This window comes from Rhododendron vialii, chromosome 6a, assembly GCF_030253575.1.
Source record: "Rhododendron vialii isolate Sample 1 chromosome 6a, ASM3025357v1".
Lineage (NCBI taxonomy): Eukaryota > Viridiplantae > Streptophyta > Magnoliopsida > Ericales > Ericaceae > Rhododendron > Rhododendron vialii.
The window spans coordinates 15,714,921-15,734,991 of record NC_080562.1 but is presented as its reverse complement, the minus strand read 5'-3'; the positions used below and the strand labels follow the sequence as shown (position 1 = coordinate 15,734,991).

At 41.8% G+C, this 20,071-nt stretch overlaps 1 protein-coding gene across 1 annotated transcript; it reads right to left on the bottom strand.

Moving 5' to 3' along the window:
* Positions 1 to 9,527: 9,527 nt before the first annotated feature.
* LOC131328441 (uncharacterized) lies at positions 9,528 to 10,163 on the bottom strand. The gene has a single exon (XM_058361386.1). It carries the CDS (start codon positions 10,161 to 10,163, stop codon positions 9,528 to 9,530), a length of 636 nt encoding a protein of 211 aa, XP_058217369.1.
* Between the last annotated feature and the right edge of the window lie 9,908 nt (positions 10,164 to 20,071).

The following is a 20,071-nucleotide window of genomic DNA, read 5'->3' as shown; positions in this document are numbered from 1 at the left end:
AATCTCCGTAATTTCGTGGGACTAACGGGCGTCCGCGGTACCTTCCCGCGGATGACTTCTGCGGGGACAATTTCTGTATCGTCTGTACTTGCGTCGCTTCCTCATTGACCGGGGTCATCCTTCCTTCGCGGGCCCCAACGCTACGTGTCTGTGATCAATTGAAGGGTCAAACGGTCTCCCTTTGAACATGAGTTGATAATTTTGACCGCACCTACAATCTCATAATCAAGTATATGCTCTTCAGAGTTTCAAATAAAGAGCAAATACTTAATTATGAAAGCTCTAAAGACAAAAATTAATTATGACTCTTTAGAATAAAATAATCAAAAAATAAGATTTTCGCACCGGTTCAAACGGATTGAAGATTGGAGCACTTAATAGTGTTGGTTTAGTTGTGAAAGAAAAAGTTCATAGCTAAACCAAAATATGCATTGTTACACAATTGATCAAAATTTGATGAACTTTGGTGGTCCTTATATATTTGACATTTGTCTTAGTAGCACTAGATTGTCAATACTTTTTTTTATAGGAAAGCATAAACTTCCATTAATAACATGGGAAATTTTCAAAAAGCACCTGTCTTCCTCTTCGTGGGACCGCGTTCCAGGATCCCAACAACCTTTCCACCGCGGACCAACAAGACGTCCTGGAATTGCGGCGGCTGGGTAAGCAGGCTTAGTATGGCCCTATTTTTACATCTCAGGGTGTTCGCAAGGCCAGTGCAACGAATGCAAAGAAAACTTCTTTCGCGAGTTGGATCCGGTTCTTCTTTAAGGTTTTCAACCCGTGAGAATGGTGGTTCCGGGCGTCCCGCGGGAATTCAATGCCGGCCCACACCACAAGGGGAAGCTCCATATGGCTGGCTTCTTCACCTTCTTTATTTCTTATTTCGTGTTCCCGGACTACCCCGCAGACAGCCCTTCCCCCGCGGTCTTTCTGCTTGCTGTTCTCCTGGCTCGCGGCGAGTGCATCGCATTGGCTCCCCTATTCCTGGGGTCACTTCATTGTCAGCTGGATCTGGCTCATGCTGACCTCGCGAGGTCCCTTGGCAGGTGTGACCATCTTTCCATGGTGCACACCAACTTCCTTTTTACTTACTTCTTTGAGCATTTTCCCATCATCGCCCTAGCTCCACATGAGTTCCTGGCGTCCGCAAGCCGGTCGCAGTCAGAGCGATGGTTTGGTACCAGCAGTGATGCGCTCTGGTACGGGGCGTGCGATATCGAAGAAAATTTTGTTCCACGCCCTTACGGAACCACTTCCCCGGGGGTAGTTGGTCTTGGCCAATGCCTTTTGCCTACCCGCTCTTTTCTCTCTGCCACGAGCGGCAACAATTCGATGGCCCGGGGGGTCATTAATTCCGCTCTCATCGCCCTCCCGGGGTGGCTTCCTTTTCTCAACAACGAAGCCCACGGGATGTCGGTCTACCACCCAGACAAATTCGTGAGGCAGTTGAGTTTTGATCAAGGGGTCCCCGGGCCTGCCCCGCCAGTATGCAACTTTGTCGAGTCCCAGCTTCGGTTCACGCGGCCGCACACCTCCGATATCCTCGCGCGGCTCGAGGATCTGCCAATCCCCAGCAGGGATGATGTCAGGCATTATACTCTAAAGTTCCGTTAGTTCTAGAGAAGGAACTTGGATTCTTTCCTTCTTTTCGTCCGCAAAGAGGCGGAGGCCCCAGAGGTGCCTGAGATTCGTACGCGGGACACCTCACTCCGGGCCCTTGCTGAAGTTTGCGGGGTTGACTGGCGCGGGCCCCATAGCATATGGGTGGTAACAGACGTCGCCCCTTTGAATGTAGCCTTACCACTGGCCTTCCTCCCTCGGATCCAGCGGTCGCAGGGCGTGTCCGTATACGGGGTGCTCGAGGAGGGGCGCCGCACCCGGCTCCAGCGGAGTCGTCGCGCCCATCGTCTTCAAGAGCGTCCGTGGCAGGAGATGGTCACGGTTGTAAGCGTCTTCGCCTGGTATGCTTCTCTTCAGCTGTCCTTTTCGAAATTCTGATCTCCTTTTCTGTCGTTTTTCATTCACTAAAAGCATCGTTCTCCTCTTTCAGCAGCGAGACTTAGACCCAAGCACCTTCATCGCGTTTGAGCCAAAGGCAGTCGCCGCAGTTGTGGCAACGGAACAGGCCATGTTGGAGGACATTGCAGAAGATGAACTGGGCTCCCCCATCAAACGGCGACGTTTCACAGGGAAAATTTCTATTTGTTTTTTTTTTTTTAAATTTCGGTTACTTATCCATCCTTGGTCGAACCAGTTCCTTATTACTATCATTTTCCATTCATCATTATCACCTCATTCATTTTTTTTTTTGGACAGTCGCGGAAGATTCTGAGGAGGAGGATGAAGACATGGGCGTAGGCGGTGGCAGTGATGATAATAACGATGATGATGTTGATCTCGTTCCGCTAAGAAACAAGGCCTCAAACTGGGCAAAGGTCAAATTGGCTATGGTATGGGTGGCCTCCATCAGGTCCCACCAATATCGGGCTTCTCCCTTCAGCTGGTAAGTGGCTGAGGCTACACGATTTCCATCTTGGGTGATTCCTAGGGTTCTGAGGATCATCTCGATCTCATTCAGCCAGGTCTCGGCCACGATAGGGTTGGTGTCTTCGTGAAAGGTCGGAGGTCGGCATTTGCAGAACTCGTTCATTGCTTAAGTTTGGGTCATACGTCCGTCGTCGTGGTTTTGGTTTCGGCGGTTGGCGTCCAGGGCGGTCACAAACGCTTACACGATTTGGGCTAGGTCGGGGTTCGCGTTAGAGGATTCTCCGTTATCGTGTCCTAGTCCATCGCATCGGCTCACCATCTACAAGGAAGGGGAAGGTTTAGTCTACCGAATCGATTTTCCTTTTGTAAAAGGTGCTTCCTTCTAAGGGTCAAAAGTAGTTTAACAAATAGTATGCAACTATACTCTTTAAAAATAAAGCAGGTTTTTCATAGATAAGAACATCATACAACATAAGCATAGGATTACAAACATAAACATAGAGTTCTACTATAAAACAAATAGATTAGAACAAGATTTCCTACTACAAGCTGAGACGGTCCTACATAGTCCTACAGTTGGGCAAGCCTTATTCCATACTGCTAGTGCAATATTCTAGGGTAGTTTGACTCCGAAGACTTCCCTCAGCCACATCTTGTAGCTCCTTTCAGCTGCGGTCTCTTCCCTAAGAAGACGCTCACGTTCTTGTGCGAGCAGTTCTTCCATAGTTGGGATGTTTGGCTCTTCCACTGGTTCCTGGTAGTACTGGGAGAGGTTTAGTATCGCAGCTTCTAGCTCTGGGTCAAACATGAGATCATCATTGGGTTGCTCAAAGTTTTGCACAAGCGGCGCGAGGATTAGGGTAGGCGGAGAGTTCTCGGGAATTGCAACTAGTGGGGGCATCTCCCAAGTGATTGGGACCTCATAGAGCTCCATGTCATCCTCTGGTGGGGGTGTTGGTCTTAAGTACTCAGGTGCTAGTAATGAGCGATAATTGGCCAAAACACGCGGGGCGAAAGGTGGGCGTCCCCCTGGTGGTATGCTTGACATCTATAACAATAAGGAAGGTTATAATTTAGACTTAACGGGGTAAGGGGTAGTTTTCACACCATAAAGAGTAAGATGCAAGTCCACACATAAACAGTGATCATATACTAAAAGAAAACATAAGTCTCTTATTACCAAATAAAATGAGTACAACGTAGATGGCTTACTAGCCTAATCTTACTGTCTCTAGTTACAACAAAAGGTCCAACTACTACCTAATCCTTAACATCCTACATCCCGAAGGATTACAACAGTTACTATATTTATTCCAGGTGCGCCTAAGTAGTATCTTTGGCCTTCATAGATCCTTTGGGGTCTTGTTCTCCTCGAGATTCCCTTCATCCGCAAGGTTTTCGTCCTCAGTCACCTCATTGGCGTCCTTATTACCATCGACTTCTTCCTCCTTAACTCCAACCTCAAAGTTCTCCATCGGGGGTAAGACACCGAAATACTCATGGAAAGCAGACAGGATCAGAAACGTCTCAGGGAACCAAGGGTCCTTTTCGACGAGAATAGGGGTATTCTGCTGCACTATTTGGAAATCTCTCTTTTCTGCAAGTACAGCGGCCACAAAGTCGGGATTTTCCAGTTTCTGGGCTGTCAGGGTTTCTATGGTATTTCTGGGTTGATAGGCTTCGGCTAAAAGATCAACTAGATGTTTCATCTACAAGAAAAAGTTTCAACCTCAATTAGGAATATCCTAAGACAGGGTAATCACTTAAGAAGATTTGAATCTATGTTCCACTTTCGATTCTTGATTTAAGTCATCATCCAATTGTTCGGGAATTCCCAGCTCGGGGGTACTGCCAATTTCCGCGCCTTGCTTCAATTTGAGGATTATTTTGACAGAATTCCACCCAATTTCGGACGGTAAACTTAAACTAAATTCACATTTGTGCAACGGTCAAACTTATCTTATGGTCTACCCATTCTACCCATGGCCGAGGTTTTGAACCTAAAGCTTTGATACCAAGCTGTAACGCCCAGAATTTTGGGTACGTTAAATAAGAAATTTTATTGAAAAATAAACTGAGTCGGGCTCTTTATTACAACAAAGCTTAAAAGTAGTACTTTTATTACAAACGGAAGGGAACTAAGGTTCCTAACTACTGCTCCGCTTGTTCCTCCATCCGGGCTAGATATTCAGCTCCAAAGGCCTCCAAGGTGTAAAGTTCACCCTATTCATCTATGAGGTCTGACATATTATACCGGCGTCGCCACCAATATAATAGGTCAGGGTCACCAAAAAGGCAACACCGTGAGCTACAACGCTCAATAGAATAATCCAAACCCTCTAACCCTTAACTTACAACAATACATCATATAGTCAATAATTTCCACATAGTGCATGCTTATCTAGCCAAATTAACTAACAATGCCACATCCGTATTCGAAAATCAATCAACGTTGGTGTCCAAGATTTGTGAGTTTCTCCTACGCGACTCCTTGTAGACCATGTCAACATTTTCCACATTTCATAACCGTATCACCTTTTCAAAAATCGTTTTTAACGCACCCAACCTCGGTTTCGCCGTTCTGGGTTCTTGAGTATCCTCACAATGGTTCCGCCATCCCGGGTTCCCATTGGCACACATTGCATTGGCTCCTCTCTGCGGATAACCAAGCACACACCCAACCTCGGTTCCGCCGTTCCGGTCTCCCGAGTATATCCTCACAATGGTTCCGCCGTCCCGGGTTCCCATTGGCACACAAAACACACACCACACAATGGGCTACCACGTCCGGCCACATTGCGATTTCCAAAACATTTCAACCTTTTCAAAACACGCCTTTTCATAAACCACACCCTAGGTGTCATGTTTCTACTTTCTTGATTTCCGTGTCTCATTTTCATGCATTGACTCCGCGGTAGGACTTTTCACATACGACATCATTCATTGTAATCTTTAATCTAACAAGATCATCCAACTCAATATTATACCACAAGCAATTCATGTATGCATGCTCGTAACCAACCTAAATATCAAAATACGAATACTTCTAAACAAGCGATAAGTTTCTACCTTTCAAAAACCGTTCTTTCTTCTATTGTGGGAAGTTCAAAACAACATATGTTTATTCGAAGTTAAAAGTTGATTATTCCAACATGCTCAAACTTCCATTAGCGAAATAAGTTTACAAATCATCATGCATTTCAAACATTCCAAACATAGATAACCTTATTTATTATGGAAATAACGATCAAAGTTACTCCTACTTGAATTAATGACATCCTAATCTCCATCATACGATTCTATACTATACATAGAGTGAATGGGCTACGATTCCTACCTTACTTCTTGGTGGTAGTTGGCTACGAAGAATTTGGTCATCGGTTTTGGAATTTGGCGGCGTAACGGCTTCGGTTTGCTTCGAAAGGAAAAGAGATGTACTTTCTTTTCCTAGAAACAACTTTACTAACTAATGTGGACTACTTTAAAGATCTATGGGTGGTTTTAAGAGGTGGTTTGGTGGTTTTGCTCAAGAACTCTCAAAAACTCAAGAAAAACTAGAACTTTGAAACAAAGAACTCTATGAATTTCTAGAGAGAAGTGAGAGCAATGGTTGAAGGTGTGAGTTCAAAGCTTGGAGTGAGCTTCTATTTATAGGCAAGCTCTCCCTCCCTCTCTCTCTCTCTCTCTCTAAGTCTCATTTTTTTATTCCAAAATCCAAGCTTTCATGGAAGATCAATGGCTAGTTGCTAGGCTTGCATGGCTAGGTTAGTCCTTGAATTTGATCTTTGGAAGATTTTGTGGTAGAAAGGAGGTTTGGTACAAGATTCTTGTGTTAAACAATTGAAAGATGTACAAAGGAGGACAATGGGGGTTAAGATTTGGCTAGGAAGAGTAACCACCAAAGATTTGAAGTACAAGGAAGATCAATGTCATGGTACACATCAAATCCCTCTTCTTTCTCCTCCTCTCTCTCTCCCTCTCTCTCCCTCTCGGCTTCTCTCTCCCCTCTCTCTCTCTCAAGGCCTCTCTCTCCTCTCTCTCTTTCTCATGTACTAGCATATATATATGTATGTACTACAATGTGCAAGAATACAAATAAAATATATGTACTTTTAGTACTAAAGATCAAAAAGTAGTCTTAAAGATCAAGATTTTCTCCATAAACTAATAAATTGGCACATGTGTACTAAGGCAATATTTAAATCATTTAAGTACTTATATAATATATACATGGGTACTAATGTACTCTAGGTAGTTCAACTCCCCATTAAACTAATCCAATTGGGTACAAAACCCCAATATAAAATAATAAAAGAGTACTTTAAGAATCTTAGGTCTATTAAGTCTAATAAGTACTTTTATAATAAAATATATGTACTACAACACATGGGAATTAAGAAAAAGACTAAATTATTCAATCCTTTGTACTAGATGAAAGACTAACCCTTTTACTCATTGGGTAATAAATCCTCTAACTTTTTTTGTCCAATGGACAATAGTTACTAGGGAACTTTTATAGTAAAATAATCAAAAAGTACTTTAAGCAATTAAAAAAATCTATTTTTGAAGTACTTTGGTTAAATCTTTCATTGAGTCCTTTTAATATAAAGAATTGGGTTTCTATTATCTAATGGATAATAGTTCCCCTAACCTTTATCGTCCAAAGGATAAAGAATAAAACCAAAACAATAAAAGAAAATAATTAAACAATTTCTAGTCTAGGGTTTGAAAAGGTTCAAAAGGTTCAAGATGGGCAAAATGGTCCATCTATGGCTAGGGAAAAGTAACTAGGTGACTTCCTAGTTTGGTTTCTCCAACAAGCCGGTTAGAAGCTAACTAGACTTGCTAAGTAGGGCTTAAAAGTCAAGAAATGATCTTTGAAGGGCTAAAGTGCAATTACGACAAGTTATGGAAATTTAAAAGGAAATATTAAAAACAATCTAAGTAATTGAAAGAAAAATTACAAATATTTAACGAAATTTTTATTGACCAAAATTCAGGGGCGTCACAAGGTTGGCTTCTAGGAAACAAGGTACAAGATTCCCTAGTCACATCGGTACTTTATTGGTCAAAAGACTCTATTACCCAAGGGTCACTAACTTCCCTAACGGTTATTACCCAATGGGTAAAGGATCCAAGGAACTAGGTAGTTGGTTTCTAACTAATCGGTTTAGAATCTAGTTCTATGTGCTCGGGAAACTACTTAGCCAATGGTTAAAATTTAGGGACGAAAATCTAATTATCACGAAATAACGGAAATATAGAAGGAATATAAAAAGTAGAAATAAAATTCAAATATTTAACAAAATTTTTATTGACCAAAATTTAGGGGCGTTACAATCTATCCCCCTTAAAATAATTTTGTCCCCGAAATTGGCGCGCGCTAGGTTTCGAATAGGTGAGGGGTAAGGTTAAGGAACGAATGAAACACCTAGGACGGTTTGGCACTACACAGCTACTGCTTAGAGGCTTCGGCAGGTACTAGAAGTACAGCGTTTCAGGCGTCCCTCATAATCCTCTGCATGTTTGTTTGATCGAATCACCTTCTTTTACAAGGCAAAGGTTGAGTTGGTTCAGCCGTCGAACGACTCGCCATGTAGTACGCTCTTGATGAAGTTTCCATCCAACGCCAAATGCAAAACTTCTACCAAATCATTATGCGGACTAGTATCCCACAAACGTACCTAGTACATCCATGTTGAACCCTCATGCTTCTCGATATTAAACCTATTTCCAAAAATAGGAAACAATGGGTCCATAATCGTAAGGCATGAGTATTCCATCCTCATTCCAGGAATAAACTGATTTCAGCAGGCAATCCTTGTGGTACTCTATGAACTCGGATTTTAGCAGTGTCGACTGCTGGTTGAAACTTTCAAATGCATGGCTGCTCCCGATCCCGAGTTGCTGTGATCCTCGATTCCGTCCTTGGATACGACGTACCCCCAAGAACTTAACCACTTTTAGCCAGAACTCACTTTTACTTGTCTTGGCATAAAGTCGGCTATCTCAGGTACTTTGTAGCGCTATCCGAAGGTGCTCGTCGTGCTCCTCATGGCGACGTGCTTGGCCTAATGATTCTTTTGTCCAAAAGCTCCATCATTTGGATCTTGAGCTTTTTCAGCTTTGTCAGGGCCATTTGGTACGGTGCCATAGAGATTGGTGCCATCCCCGGTTGGAGTTCTATAGAGAAGCCTATTTCCTTTGAGGTGGTAAGTCGGGAAGTTCCTTAAGGAGAACATCGGCGTATTTGAACACGATGCATGGTAATCCCACTTCCATTCTATCGGCTTCTCCTTACTGGAAACTAGCGGCCATCCAAGTAGTGGATTCTGCCACCTTGATCTTTTCATCGCCGAACTCGCTGTCCGTCTATCCCCCTTAAAAGGAAATGAGTCCTTCCTAGGGTATAGGCTATTACTCACTTCTGATGGCAGTCTATGACCGCTCGACGTGCAGATCGCCAGTCCATCCCCAGGATTACGTCGATATCTGCCATGTCGATCACTCTAAGATCGCGAGTTAGGCGCGAGTTAGCTACCTTGAGTTCGCACTTTCCACACACTAGACTAACAGCTACTCTCCCCCAAACGGTGATGTGATTTCCATACTCGCTATTAGGGGTTCTGTTTCTAGTGCAAGTGCGGTTACGTAGGCAGTAAATATAAAGGAATGCAATGCTCAAGCTTGTACGCAGGTACTAGAATAGTGTACCTTGGATCACCAAGGGATCCTGCTCCTGTTCGTCAGTCTGCAGCGCAAAGATACGCCCTCCAGCACTCTGCTGAGTTCCCATGGGCTGCCTTCCCTTGTTTTGCCCATTCTGCTGCTGCGATGGACTTCCAGGGTTTTGTTTCACAAAACTGGCCTGTCCAGGTTGTTGAGCTTTCCGATTTCCAAAGCTTCCATTCCTTCCTCTTTGAAGTTGGGGGCAGTCACACTTATAGTGACCCATGGCCTGGCAGTTGAAACACTGAACTGTCGCTATGTCTCGACCGCCTCTCTTTGGTTTGCCACTTTCGGGGATAGCAGTCCTAAGGTTGGGTGCTTAGAGACGGGTTAGAGGATTTGGTAGGGTAGGGTCCACGATTGTCGTTGGGTGGTTGGGTTCGGATTGGTCCACCAGTGCCGTCAGTAGCTTTCCTCCATCGGGTTTTGAAGTCCAATTCCTCGCTCTCTAGCCGGAGTGCACACTTCACCACTTCAGCATAGGTGGCGAAGGCTTGAGCTACCACAGCCTTTCGAGCAGTCGTCAGTCCCCACTCGAACCTTCTGGCTTTCTTGTCTTCGGTTGGTATGGAGGTTAGGGCGTAGCGGGATAGTTCTTCGAATTTGGCCGCGTACTGGGTGACGGTCAACGTTCCTTGCTTCAAGTTCAGGAACTCTTGTTCCTTGGCCAGGCGAAGGGGCGTGGGGAAGTATTTGTCAAGAAACAAGGCCTCGAACTGGGCAAAGGTCAAATTGGCTATGGTATGGGTGGCCTCCATCAGGTCCCACCAATAGCGGGCTTCTCCCTTCAGCTGGTAAGTGGTCAGAGCCACTCGATCTCCGTCTTGAGTAATTTCGAGGGTTCTGAGGATCATCTTGACCTCATTCAGCCATGTCTCAGCCACGGCAGGGTTGGTGTCTCCGTGAAAGGTCGGAGGTCGGCGTTTGCAGAATTCGTTCATCGATCGAGCTCGGTCATAGGTCCGTCATCATGGTTTTGGTTTTGGTGGTTGGCGTTCACGACGGTCACAAACGCTTGCACGATTTGGGCTAGGTCGGGGTTCGCGTTAGAGGGTTCTCCGTTATCGTGTCCTAGTCCACCGCGTCGGCTCACCATCTACAAGAAATAATCGAAAGAGGAAGGTTTAGTCTACCGAATCGATTTCCCTTTTGTAAAAGGCGCTTCCTTCTAAGGTCAAAAGTAGTCTGACAAGTAGTATGCAACGGTACTCTTTTAAAAATAAAACATGTTTTTCATAGATAAGAACATCATACAATATAAGCATAGAATTCTACTACAAGGTAAGTAGAGACACGAGATTTTTCCTTAACATCCTACATCCCGAAGGATTACAACGGTTACTAGATTTATTCCAGGTGTGCCTAAGTAGTATCCTTGGCCTTCACAGATCCTTTGGGGTCTCGTCCTCCTCGACACTCCCTTCATCCGTAAGGTTTTCTTCCTCAGTCACCTTATTGGCGTCCTTATTACCATCAACTTCTTCCTCCTTAACTCCAACTTCAAAGTTTTCCATTGAGGGTAGGACACCAAAGAACTCGCGGAAAGCATACAGGATTGGGAACATTTCAGGAAACCAAGGGTCCTCCTCCACGGGAATAGGGGTATTATGCTGCACCCTCATGAAATCTCATTTTTCTGCGAGTATAGCAGCAATGAAGTCGGGATTCTCCACTAGTTGAGTTGTCATAGCTTCTATGGCGTCCTTGAGTTGGCGAGCTCCAACCAATAGGTTAACTAGGTGGTTCATCTACAAGGAAAGGTTTCAACCTCAATTAGTAACAGAGTTTCATTAACTCTAAAGAAAACTCTTGAGTTTCTAAGTCCCACATTCGATCCTTGATTTAAGTCATCATCCAATTGTTCAGGAATTCCCAGCTCGGCGGTACTGCCAATTTCCGCGCGCCTTGCTTCAATCCGAGGATTGTTTTGACAGAATTCCACCCAATTTGGGATGGTAAACTTAAACTGAATTCAAGTTCGTGCAACGGTCAAACTATCTTGTGATTCTACCCTTTCTACCCATGGCCGAGGTTTTGAACCTAAAGCTTTGATACCAAGTTGTAATGCCCCGAATTTTGGGTACGTTAATGAGGCATTTATTACATAATAAAGAGAGTCTGGCTCATTATTACATCATAAATACATCATAAGTAAAGGGTACATTTACTCAACAAGGGAGATAGCTAGGGTTCCTAACTACTGCTCCGCTTGCTCCTCCATTCTGGCAAGCTCCTCTTCTCCAAAAGCTTCCAAGGTATACATCTTACCCTGTTCATCTATGAAGTCTGACACATTATACCGGCGTCGCCACCCATATAATATGTTAGGGTCACCAAAAGGTAGCACTGTGAGCTACAGCGCTTAATAGGATAAACCTTACCCACCAACCTTAAACTTACAGACGATTCAACATAATACATAAGATGAACGTCAACAAATAACAATAACACATCCACATTCATTGATTAGCGTTGGTGTCCACGTCTTTACGTGTTTCTCCTACGCGACTCGTCGTAGACCGTGTCATCCTTTTCATATACCATTCAACCTTTCAAAAATCTTTTGTTCAACACACCCAACCTCGGTTCCGCCGCGCTGGGTTCCCGAGTATCCTCACAATGGTTCTGCCGCGCCGGGTTCCCTTTGGCACACAATTGCATTGGCTCCGTACCGTGGATAACCACGCCACACACCCAACCTCGGTTCCGCCGCGCCGGTCTCCCGAGTATCCTCACAATGGTTCTGCCGCGCCCGGTTCCCATTGGCACACTCACACACACAACTCACATTATGCAACCAAAACCGGTCATAATGTAGTTTCAAAATATTTCCTTCCTCGGAATACATTTCCTTTCATTAACCACACCCTAGGTGCCATGTTTTTCTACTTTCTCGGTTTTCGTGTCTCGATTCCATGCAAAGACTCCGTGGTAGGACAAAAGTAAGCATGAAACATTCTAACAAGATCATCCGATTCTATAATATACCACAAGTAATACAATCGATTCATGTATACAAACTCATACTCTTTGAAATATCAAAATACGAATATTTCGATTCACATGGTAATGTTTTAACTTTTGAAAATCGTTCTTTCTTAGAAATTCAAAACTACAACGTTATACTTGAGTAAGTAATATGTAGGATTTCCTTTACCGTTCTTCTAGGCGGTAGTAACGGCTTACGGACGGTGATTGGCGGTCGGACGGAGTATCTTCCTACGGTATGCCTTCGGGAGCTTCGAAAGAGAATGGTTTCTCTCGAAACTTCTTCTTGACTAACACTACTTTACTTTATGGATCGAAGGGTGGTCGGGTGGTGGTTTAGTGGTGGCTTTGGATGAGTTTCTTGAAGAACATAAGAAGAACTCAAGAACATGAAGAACAAAAGAAAGAACAAAGAAATTCTAGAGAGAAGTTGGAGCAAGAAGTGAAGGTGTGAGTTGAAATGCTTGGAATGGGGTCCTATTTATAGGAAAATTCTTGGCTCTCTCTCCTCTCTTCAAGGCCGTCCCCCCCCCCCCCCCCCCCCCCCCCCTCTCTCTCCATAGCTCAATTTTTGACACTTGTCATGCAATCTTGGAAGATCAAAGCCTAACCCTAGGCTTGCATGGCTAGGATTTGTACCAAGGATTGGATTATGGAAGATTTTGGAAGATTTGATGGAGGGAAAGATATATTGTACAAGATTTGGTGTTAAACAATAATAGAAGTACAATAGGGAGATAGATTTTGGCTAGGAAGGAAGATACACCCATGGATTTGAAAGATGTAAGAAGATCATGGTGTGGTACAACCAAATCTCCTTCTCTCTCTCTCTCTCTCTCTCTCTCTCTCTCTCTCTTGGCTCACTCTCTTTCTCTCCTCTCGACATCTCTCTCTCTCTTAAGTACACTATATATATATATATATATATATATATATATATATATAACAAGAAAGAATAAGAAAGTGCCAAGGTACTAGATTTTCCAAATCCAAAATCCCATTAAAGAAATCCAATTAGGCACATGTTATAATAAACTAATGGATTATGTACTAAACAAATCTAGGGTTTAGATATACCCCAATATTTTAATGCATAAAAGTACATGGGAATCCAAATCTTGATTATTAAAACAAAGCCTTGTACTTTGTTGGGAGATTAAGGCTATTACCCAATGGGTAATAATTCCCCTAGCGGGTAAAGACCAATGGATAAAAGAAGTACAAGTACTTTTATACGTAAAATAAGATTTCTCAAAAGACTACATGTCCTATAAGCACTTTAAACAAAACATAATAATGAAAATGTTATTAACCAATGGACAAAAGTTACCCTAACATTATGGGCCAAAGGATAAAGAATAAAGTAAGTTTGATGAGAAAGTTTGAAGTGACAAGGTTGGCTTCTAGGAAACAAGGTACAAGATTCCCTAGTCACATCGGTACTTTATTGGTCAAAAGACTCTATTACCCAAGGGTCACTAACTTCCCTAACGGTTATTACCCAATGGGTAAAGGATCCAAGGAACTAGGTAGTTGGTTTCTAACTAATCGGTTTAGAATCTAGTTCTATGTGCTCGGGAAACTACTTAGCCAATGGTTAAAATTTAGGGACGAAAATCTAATTATCACGAAATAACGGAAATATAGAAGGAATATAAAAAGTAGAAATAAAATTCAAATATTTAATGAAATTTTTATTGACCAAAATTCAGGGGCGTTACAGTGACCTCATTCATTCAACCCTAGAAAAGGTCAGATACCTCGTAGGGAGCAAGAGTGACACGCTGCCTCTGTTCCTTCCGTACCTTCTGCTCCCCTCTTCACCCCATAAGATTTCTCACCCTTTTCCCCTTGCTAATCATCGACCAATCGCGCCTCTCCAGCTCACGGATATTTACACCTAAGCGATCCCCCGCGAAACCCACATCCTACAGAGATCTCTAGAGACAGTAAGATTTTTTTCTTGTATGAAAACGTTTTTTGTGATGAAAAATTTCGTCACTAACGGGTCACCTTTAGCGACAAATTTTTTCGTCGCCAAAAAAAGTATTTGGTGACGTAAATTTTCATCGTCAAAAAGCACAATAGGCGATGAAAAATTTCATCACCAATTATTTATTTTTGGCGATGAAATATTTGTCATCTAAAGGCATTATAGGTGACGAAAAACAGATTTCGTCACTAAGTGAGAATAGACTACAACCTTTAGTCGACCCAAAAAAAATCGTCACTCATACTAATTGTTCATCACCCATACTATTTGTGACGAAAAATCATGCAATTTGTAATGATTTTTATTCATCTCCAAAGACCAAATTTCTTGTAGTGATTGGTGCTCCAAAATTAGTTGGTTCACAGCTCAAATGACTTTCTCCCTCTCAATGCAAACTAGGACTAGAGTTAACTAAAGTTTTACTTTTTAATCACTTTCAATTCTGTAAAATTTCTTTCTAATTGGTTCAATCCCTACACATACAGCCAATTCGATGATGTCCAATGGGTGGCCAAAGCACCTACGTACCATGTTTGGACATTTGCTTAAATAGGAAATTACTTCGGTGTCTCCCCTCAAAAAGGAGACACCGTAACTTTTGGCATAACAAAATCATTATGAACATAACCAAAATCCATTACAAGTATAACAAAACCATGACAAGACATAAATTGTTTGGTTATGCCTTGGTTGATTTTTTGGATATTCCTTGGTTATGCGTTGTTATGATTCTGTTATACTTGTAATGGATTTTAGTTATGCTCATAATGGTTTTGTTATGCCAAAAGTTACAGGTGTCTCCTTTTTGAGGGGAGACACCGAAGTGCTTCCCAAAACTTACACGTCCAATTAATAGACTATGAATATACAAGATAGGGAATGACTTGGGTATCCCCTTGTCTCCTCTTACGGTGTCTCCCCGTTATGCCTCTGTATGAGAATGGTTATGCCCATTTGTGAGTTGTTATGCCATTTGAGGGGACACCGTAACAAATGAATAGTAACCTTGTCTGGGGGACACCGTAGTGTTAGGCCCATTTGTGTGAGTTGTTATGTCATTTTTGGAAAATGACGTAATGTGTTACGCCATTTTTAAAAAGTGTTGTCATTTTTGAAAAATAACATAATGTGTTATGCCATTTGTGTTTGGGTTATACCATTTTTGTCGGGTATCCCTCAAACAAGAGGGATACCGTAGCATCATATATGACAACTACAGTAGTACTTTTAAATACTATTATAAAGTGCTATGATTTGACCTTTTTTTTAAAAAAACAAAATGGAGAATATTATATTAGTAATCGTCCGGCGGTACTTACATAACAAAGTTCATTACAAAATTTTTGGACAAAGCTAAACTAATTATCTTACTATTGTAAATGAGAAAAACAAAAGACAATCAATGTCTTTCACCCAGGCTCAAACGTTGAGCCTAACGTAAATAGCGACATTCACGATCTGCTGTATACTAATACATAGAATTAGTAGTCTCAAAAGAGATAAGGTGCTAGCCAAGGATAAAGGACAACAAAATACCCAAACAATCAGATAGACTTCAACCAAGTATGAACGCACCAATGAACTTTAAAAAAATTACAGATCTGACAAGCCCCTTCAAGTTGCATGCCCCACAAAAAACATCATGTAGAGTACGAGAGTACTATTGGCATAGATATAATTGTGAAACATCGTCTCTCAAAGAATCCAATCAGTAGACACATATTCATGCAAAGATGAAGCTAAACTCTTGAGAAAAAGAGAGTCAAAAATCTCACAAATCAAACGATAATATGTTGATCTGAAGAGACCGAAGAAAAATAAAACAAAGAGAAAAGTATTGAGCCTCCCTCCACCGTACGAGGGTTTGAAATCTTAGGGGGAGGGGAGGAAAGAAGAAAGATATTGGTGGCGGCTAGAATTTTGTCATTTTTTGGGAGGAGAGAGAGATCTGAGTCTGTTCAAGTTAAATTGTACGGCAAGTTACATTGGACTTGGACTTGCTCCTTGGCGGCCAACTAATTATCTCAATAAGTCTGAATTTGCATGATTAGACAATAGAATTTGAGCATATAATTAGATGAAACTGGTGGTGTTAGTGGCTCCACAGCAACCGGCTGCGGCAGGACTGGTCAAAGCGGACTCGAATCCTATCCATTTTCTTAGGGCCAGTTCGGTCAATTTGGGTGCATTTGAGCCGTCCAAAACAAATTTAAAGTGAGTGTTTTTTTTATTTTTTTGGCTTAATTGCAAGGACACCCCTTCAACTATCATGGTTTGTCAACATCACCCCCTCAACTATAAAACTCGACAACTTCACCCCCTCAACTATTAAAACTCGACAACTTCACCCTTTGTGTACCCTTTCCATCAAGTTTTGGTAAGAAATGTTAACTTTGGAGGCTAAATTGACGGAAAAACAAAATTTATCCAAAAATGCCCTTGGGCCTATGGGCGGGAAATACTTTTGGGGTATTTATACCTGTTTAACATACATACCACAAAACCCAAATTAGTCTCTCTCTCTCTCTCTCTCTCTCTCTCTCTCTCATCTCTCTCATCTCTCTCATCCCGACCTCTCTCTGATCTCTCTAAACCCATCTCTCATCTTCCCCACATAATCTTTCAAAATCAAAATCAGATTTTGAAATTTGGAAACCCAGGAAACCCAGGTATGTTACTGCCCCATCTACTTCTTCTCTTATTCTCCAAACCCATCTCCCATCTCTCACCCCACTCTCACTCTCCTGCCCTCCCCATCTCCCCACTGTCAATCTGATTTTCAAAATAAAAATCAAATTTTGAAATACATTAACCCAAGAAACCCAGGTTTGCCCCACTCTCACTCTCCTGCCCTCCCTATCCAACTCCAGACAGATTTGAAAGCGAAACTCTCCCTCCTGCCCTCCGCCCTCCCCATCTCCCCATCTAACTCCAGATTTTAAAGCCATTGTTCATGTCAATGTAACTGTTAGTATATTTAAAAAAAAATGATAATGCAATATGGTATGGTTATGTTGTATTTTTCAGAAAAAAAAAATGGATGCACTTTCTTCGTCTGGGTAGATCCTGAAATGTGCGCTAGAGGATTGGAATATGCCTAGATCATGCAAGCCAAAAAGGAAGAACTTGAGAAACAAGTTGAAGAGTTGAAAATGATAATTGAGAGGTTGGAAAGAGGAAGACAAATGGTGGAAGAAGAAAATGATGCACTGATTGTCAAATTGGCAGACTTGACTGAAATGAATGTCAACCTTTCAACTACTATTGAAGCCCTAAATGCATAGATTGGAGCAAGGAAGACTACAGAGACAAGACCAAGTCATTTTAGGAACATCATAGTAGTGGTAGTCATTGTGTTTGTGATTGGTGTGCTTACGTCAAGTGTGAACCATAATACCCCTAAGAATGAAAAATATTTGTATTTGCCTTGATTATGAATGAAAAGCATGCTTTTCCACCATGGTATTTCCAGAGTATGCAACAGATTATTCAACTAAACAATGCACAAGAAAGCAGCAAAACTGCTATAAGTGACCAACTAACAAGATGTTAGTGTATAAGCACTTAATCTAGAGAGGTGCATAATACAGATGTACGTGCATTGTGGACTAAATGCAACAATACGACTAAATGCACCGATTTGCAGTTAAAGTTACTTCCTTTGGAAAAGATCAGCAGCTCTTTCATAGTAAACAATGGCCTGCTCAAAGTTGTGGTCTGACTGACATAATCCACATTTTGCTCAGCAATGGGAGTCAAATATGAGCTCCAAATCCTGGTCCAAGAGTTTGGATTTTGGATTTTCAATGGATTTATGAAGGGAAAGAAAACACGTGAGATTCTACTTCACTATGTAGGAAAGGAAAGTGAAGGAGAATCACTTGCCTTCACTAAGTAGGAAAGTCTGGTCCTTATGGACCCACTTGTAATCAACCAGCACCAAGTTCTTGACAATAACAGCAGACTAACAAGTAACAACAGATTCACAATGATTTGGAAAGTAACTAATGCAAGAATGTATAGCACAAAAGGGCAACAAAATAGGAAACAACAAGTCATAAAACAAACCAAAGGTTAATGAGAAGCTTACAAAGTATAGAGCAAAGAAGGATGCCACTAGCATAACAGACCTGCTATAACAGCAGAAACAGAACAGAACAACTTCAAAATGATTGGACCAAAATTTCTATTAGAAGCAGAACTAGCATAACAGAACAAAGCAGAGCTGTAGCAAAAACAGAACAGAACAGTAAGCATGACAGCAAGCATGCACCATTGCAGCCGTGACAGCCATAACAGTAAGCATTAAGAACATCAAGATCCATAGCAGTAGCTGGACAACAGTATTAACATAACAGCCACACCACAAATAGCCATAACAGTAAGCATTAACAATAGACAGATCCATAGCAGCAGCTAAGCATTAACATAAAAGCCTTGGAAGTAAGCATGCACCATTCATTCAATTGAAAAGGTTACATAAAATTCAAGTGCCACATTACATTGATTGCCTACAAAAGCTAATAAAGTAGTTCCAACAAACAAAAGAAACATTAAAGTACTAGTTAATGGATTACACATTCTTCCAACTGTGTGTAAACATTACAAATTAGTTCCAAAAGACTTGTCCTAAACCAAAAGACTTGTCCTAAACATTACACATTGCTTCCAAAAGACTTATCCTAATCCATTCTGTACAGCAGATTCAAGTGGCTGATTTCTGGGTACTTGGGGTTGAACTTGATGGTTGAGTGCTTGGCATTGTGGTACTGCCACTTCCACCACCACTGCCACGTGATGCTGTAGATGAACTTTCTGGCTGAGTCCAAACAATGGCATTCCCCATCCTTATGGATCTTCTCCATCCCTGCATTAACACCATGCATAACTTAGCTTATACTTTGGAATAAACAATAAAGTATGGGCATGATGTTAGTGTATTACCTGTGGTGGTGGCAGACCTACCCTTGGGGCACCTCCAAACCTTGTTATTGGTGCTTTGCCTCTGCAAACTATGGGCTGTTTACCCTTCCCACAGTTTACACCTTTGTCTGTTCCAACATGGGTCGTAGTGTTTGGATTTGTTTCTCTAATCTTCCAGGAAGTGGAGCAGAGGTTCCACCTCTTCCTCTTCCTCTACCTCTTGGGGCAATAGTGCCATGCTTTGATGCTGGATCACCACCTTTGCCCGTGTCTCCAACCACCATTGCACCACTTCCTTTACTAGTCAACCCTCCTCTAGCACTCTGACCTCGACTTCCTCTCCCTCCTCTACCACTACCTCTCCCACTGTTGGGTCTTGTTTCCTTTGCCACTTCAATTTCATGTCCTCCAATCACTGCTGTTTCCACTGCCACTTCACACTCCCACTACAACACGAAAGGGCTATAGCGAGGAAATATGGCGAGGAAAATGAATTTCCTTGCTAAAAGTATATTATTTGCGAGGAAATTTAATTTTGTCGCCTTTTTTAGCGAGGAAACAAATTTCCTCGCCAAAAAGCCTTTTTTAGCGAGAAATAGTTTTCCTCGCCAAATGTAACTTTTTGATGAGAAAATATTTTGTCACATTTTTTAGGATTCATTCTTATTTTTATATATAAGTTATTATTAATTATATTTCTATGTATTTTGTAATATCACGAGGGTATGACATAATAAACTATACCACTATGAAATTTATTAAAAAATAAAAGTGTTAAAAGGGAACAAATAGTTTTCATGATCAATCGCATTGACTTGGTGAAAAAACCTCATATTTGTCACTTTTCTTATTCTAATTAACAATGAAAGATATCTTGAAGTGTAGGTATCGATGATTTTTTCCATAACAGTGAAAAACTCAATAGAAGATAAAGTTAAAAACATC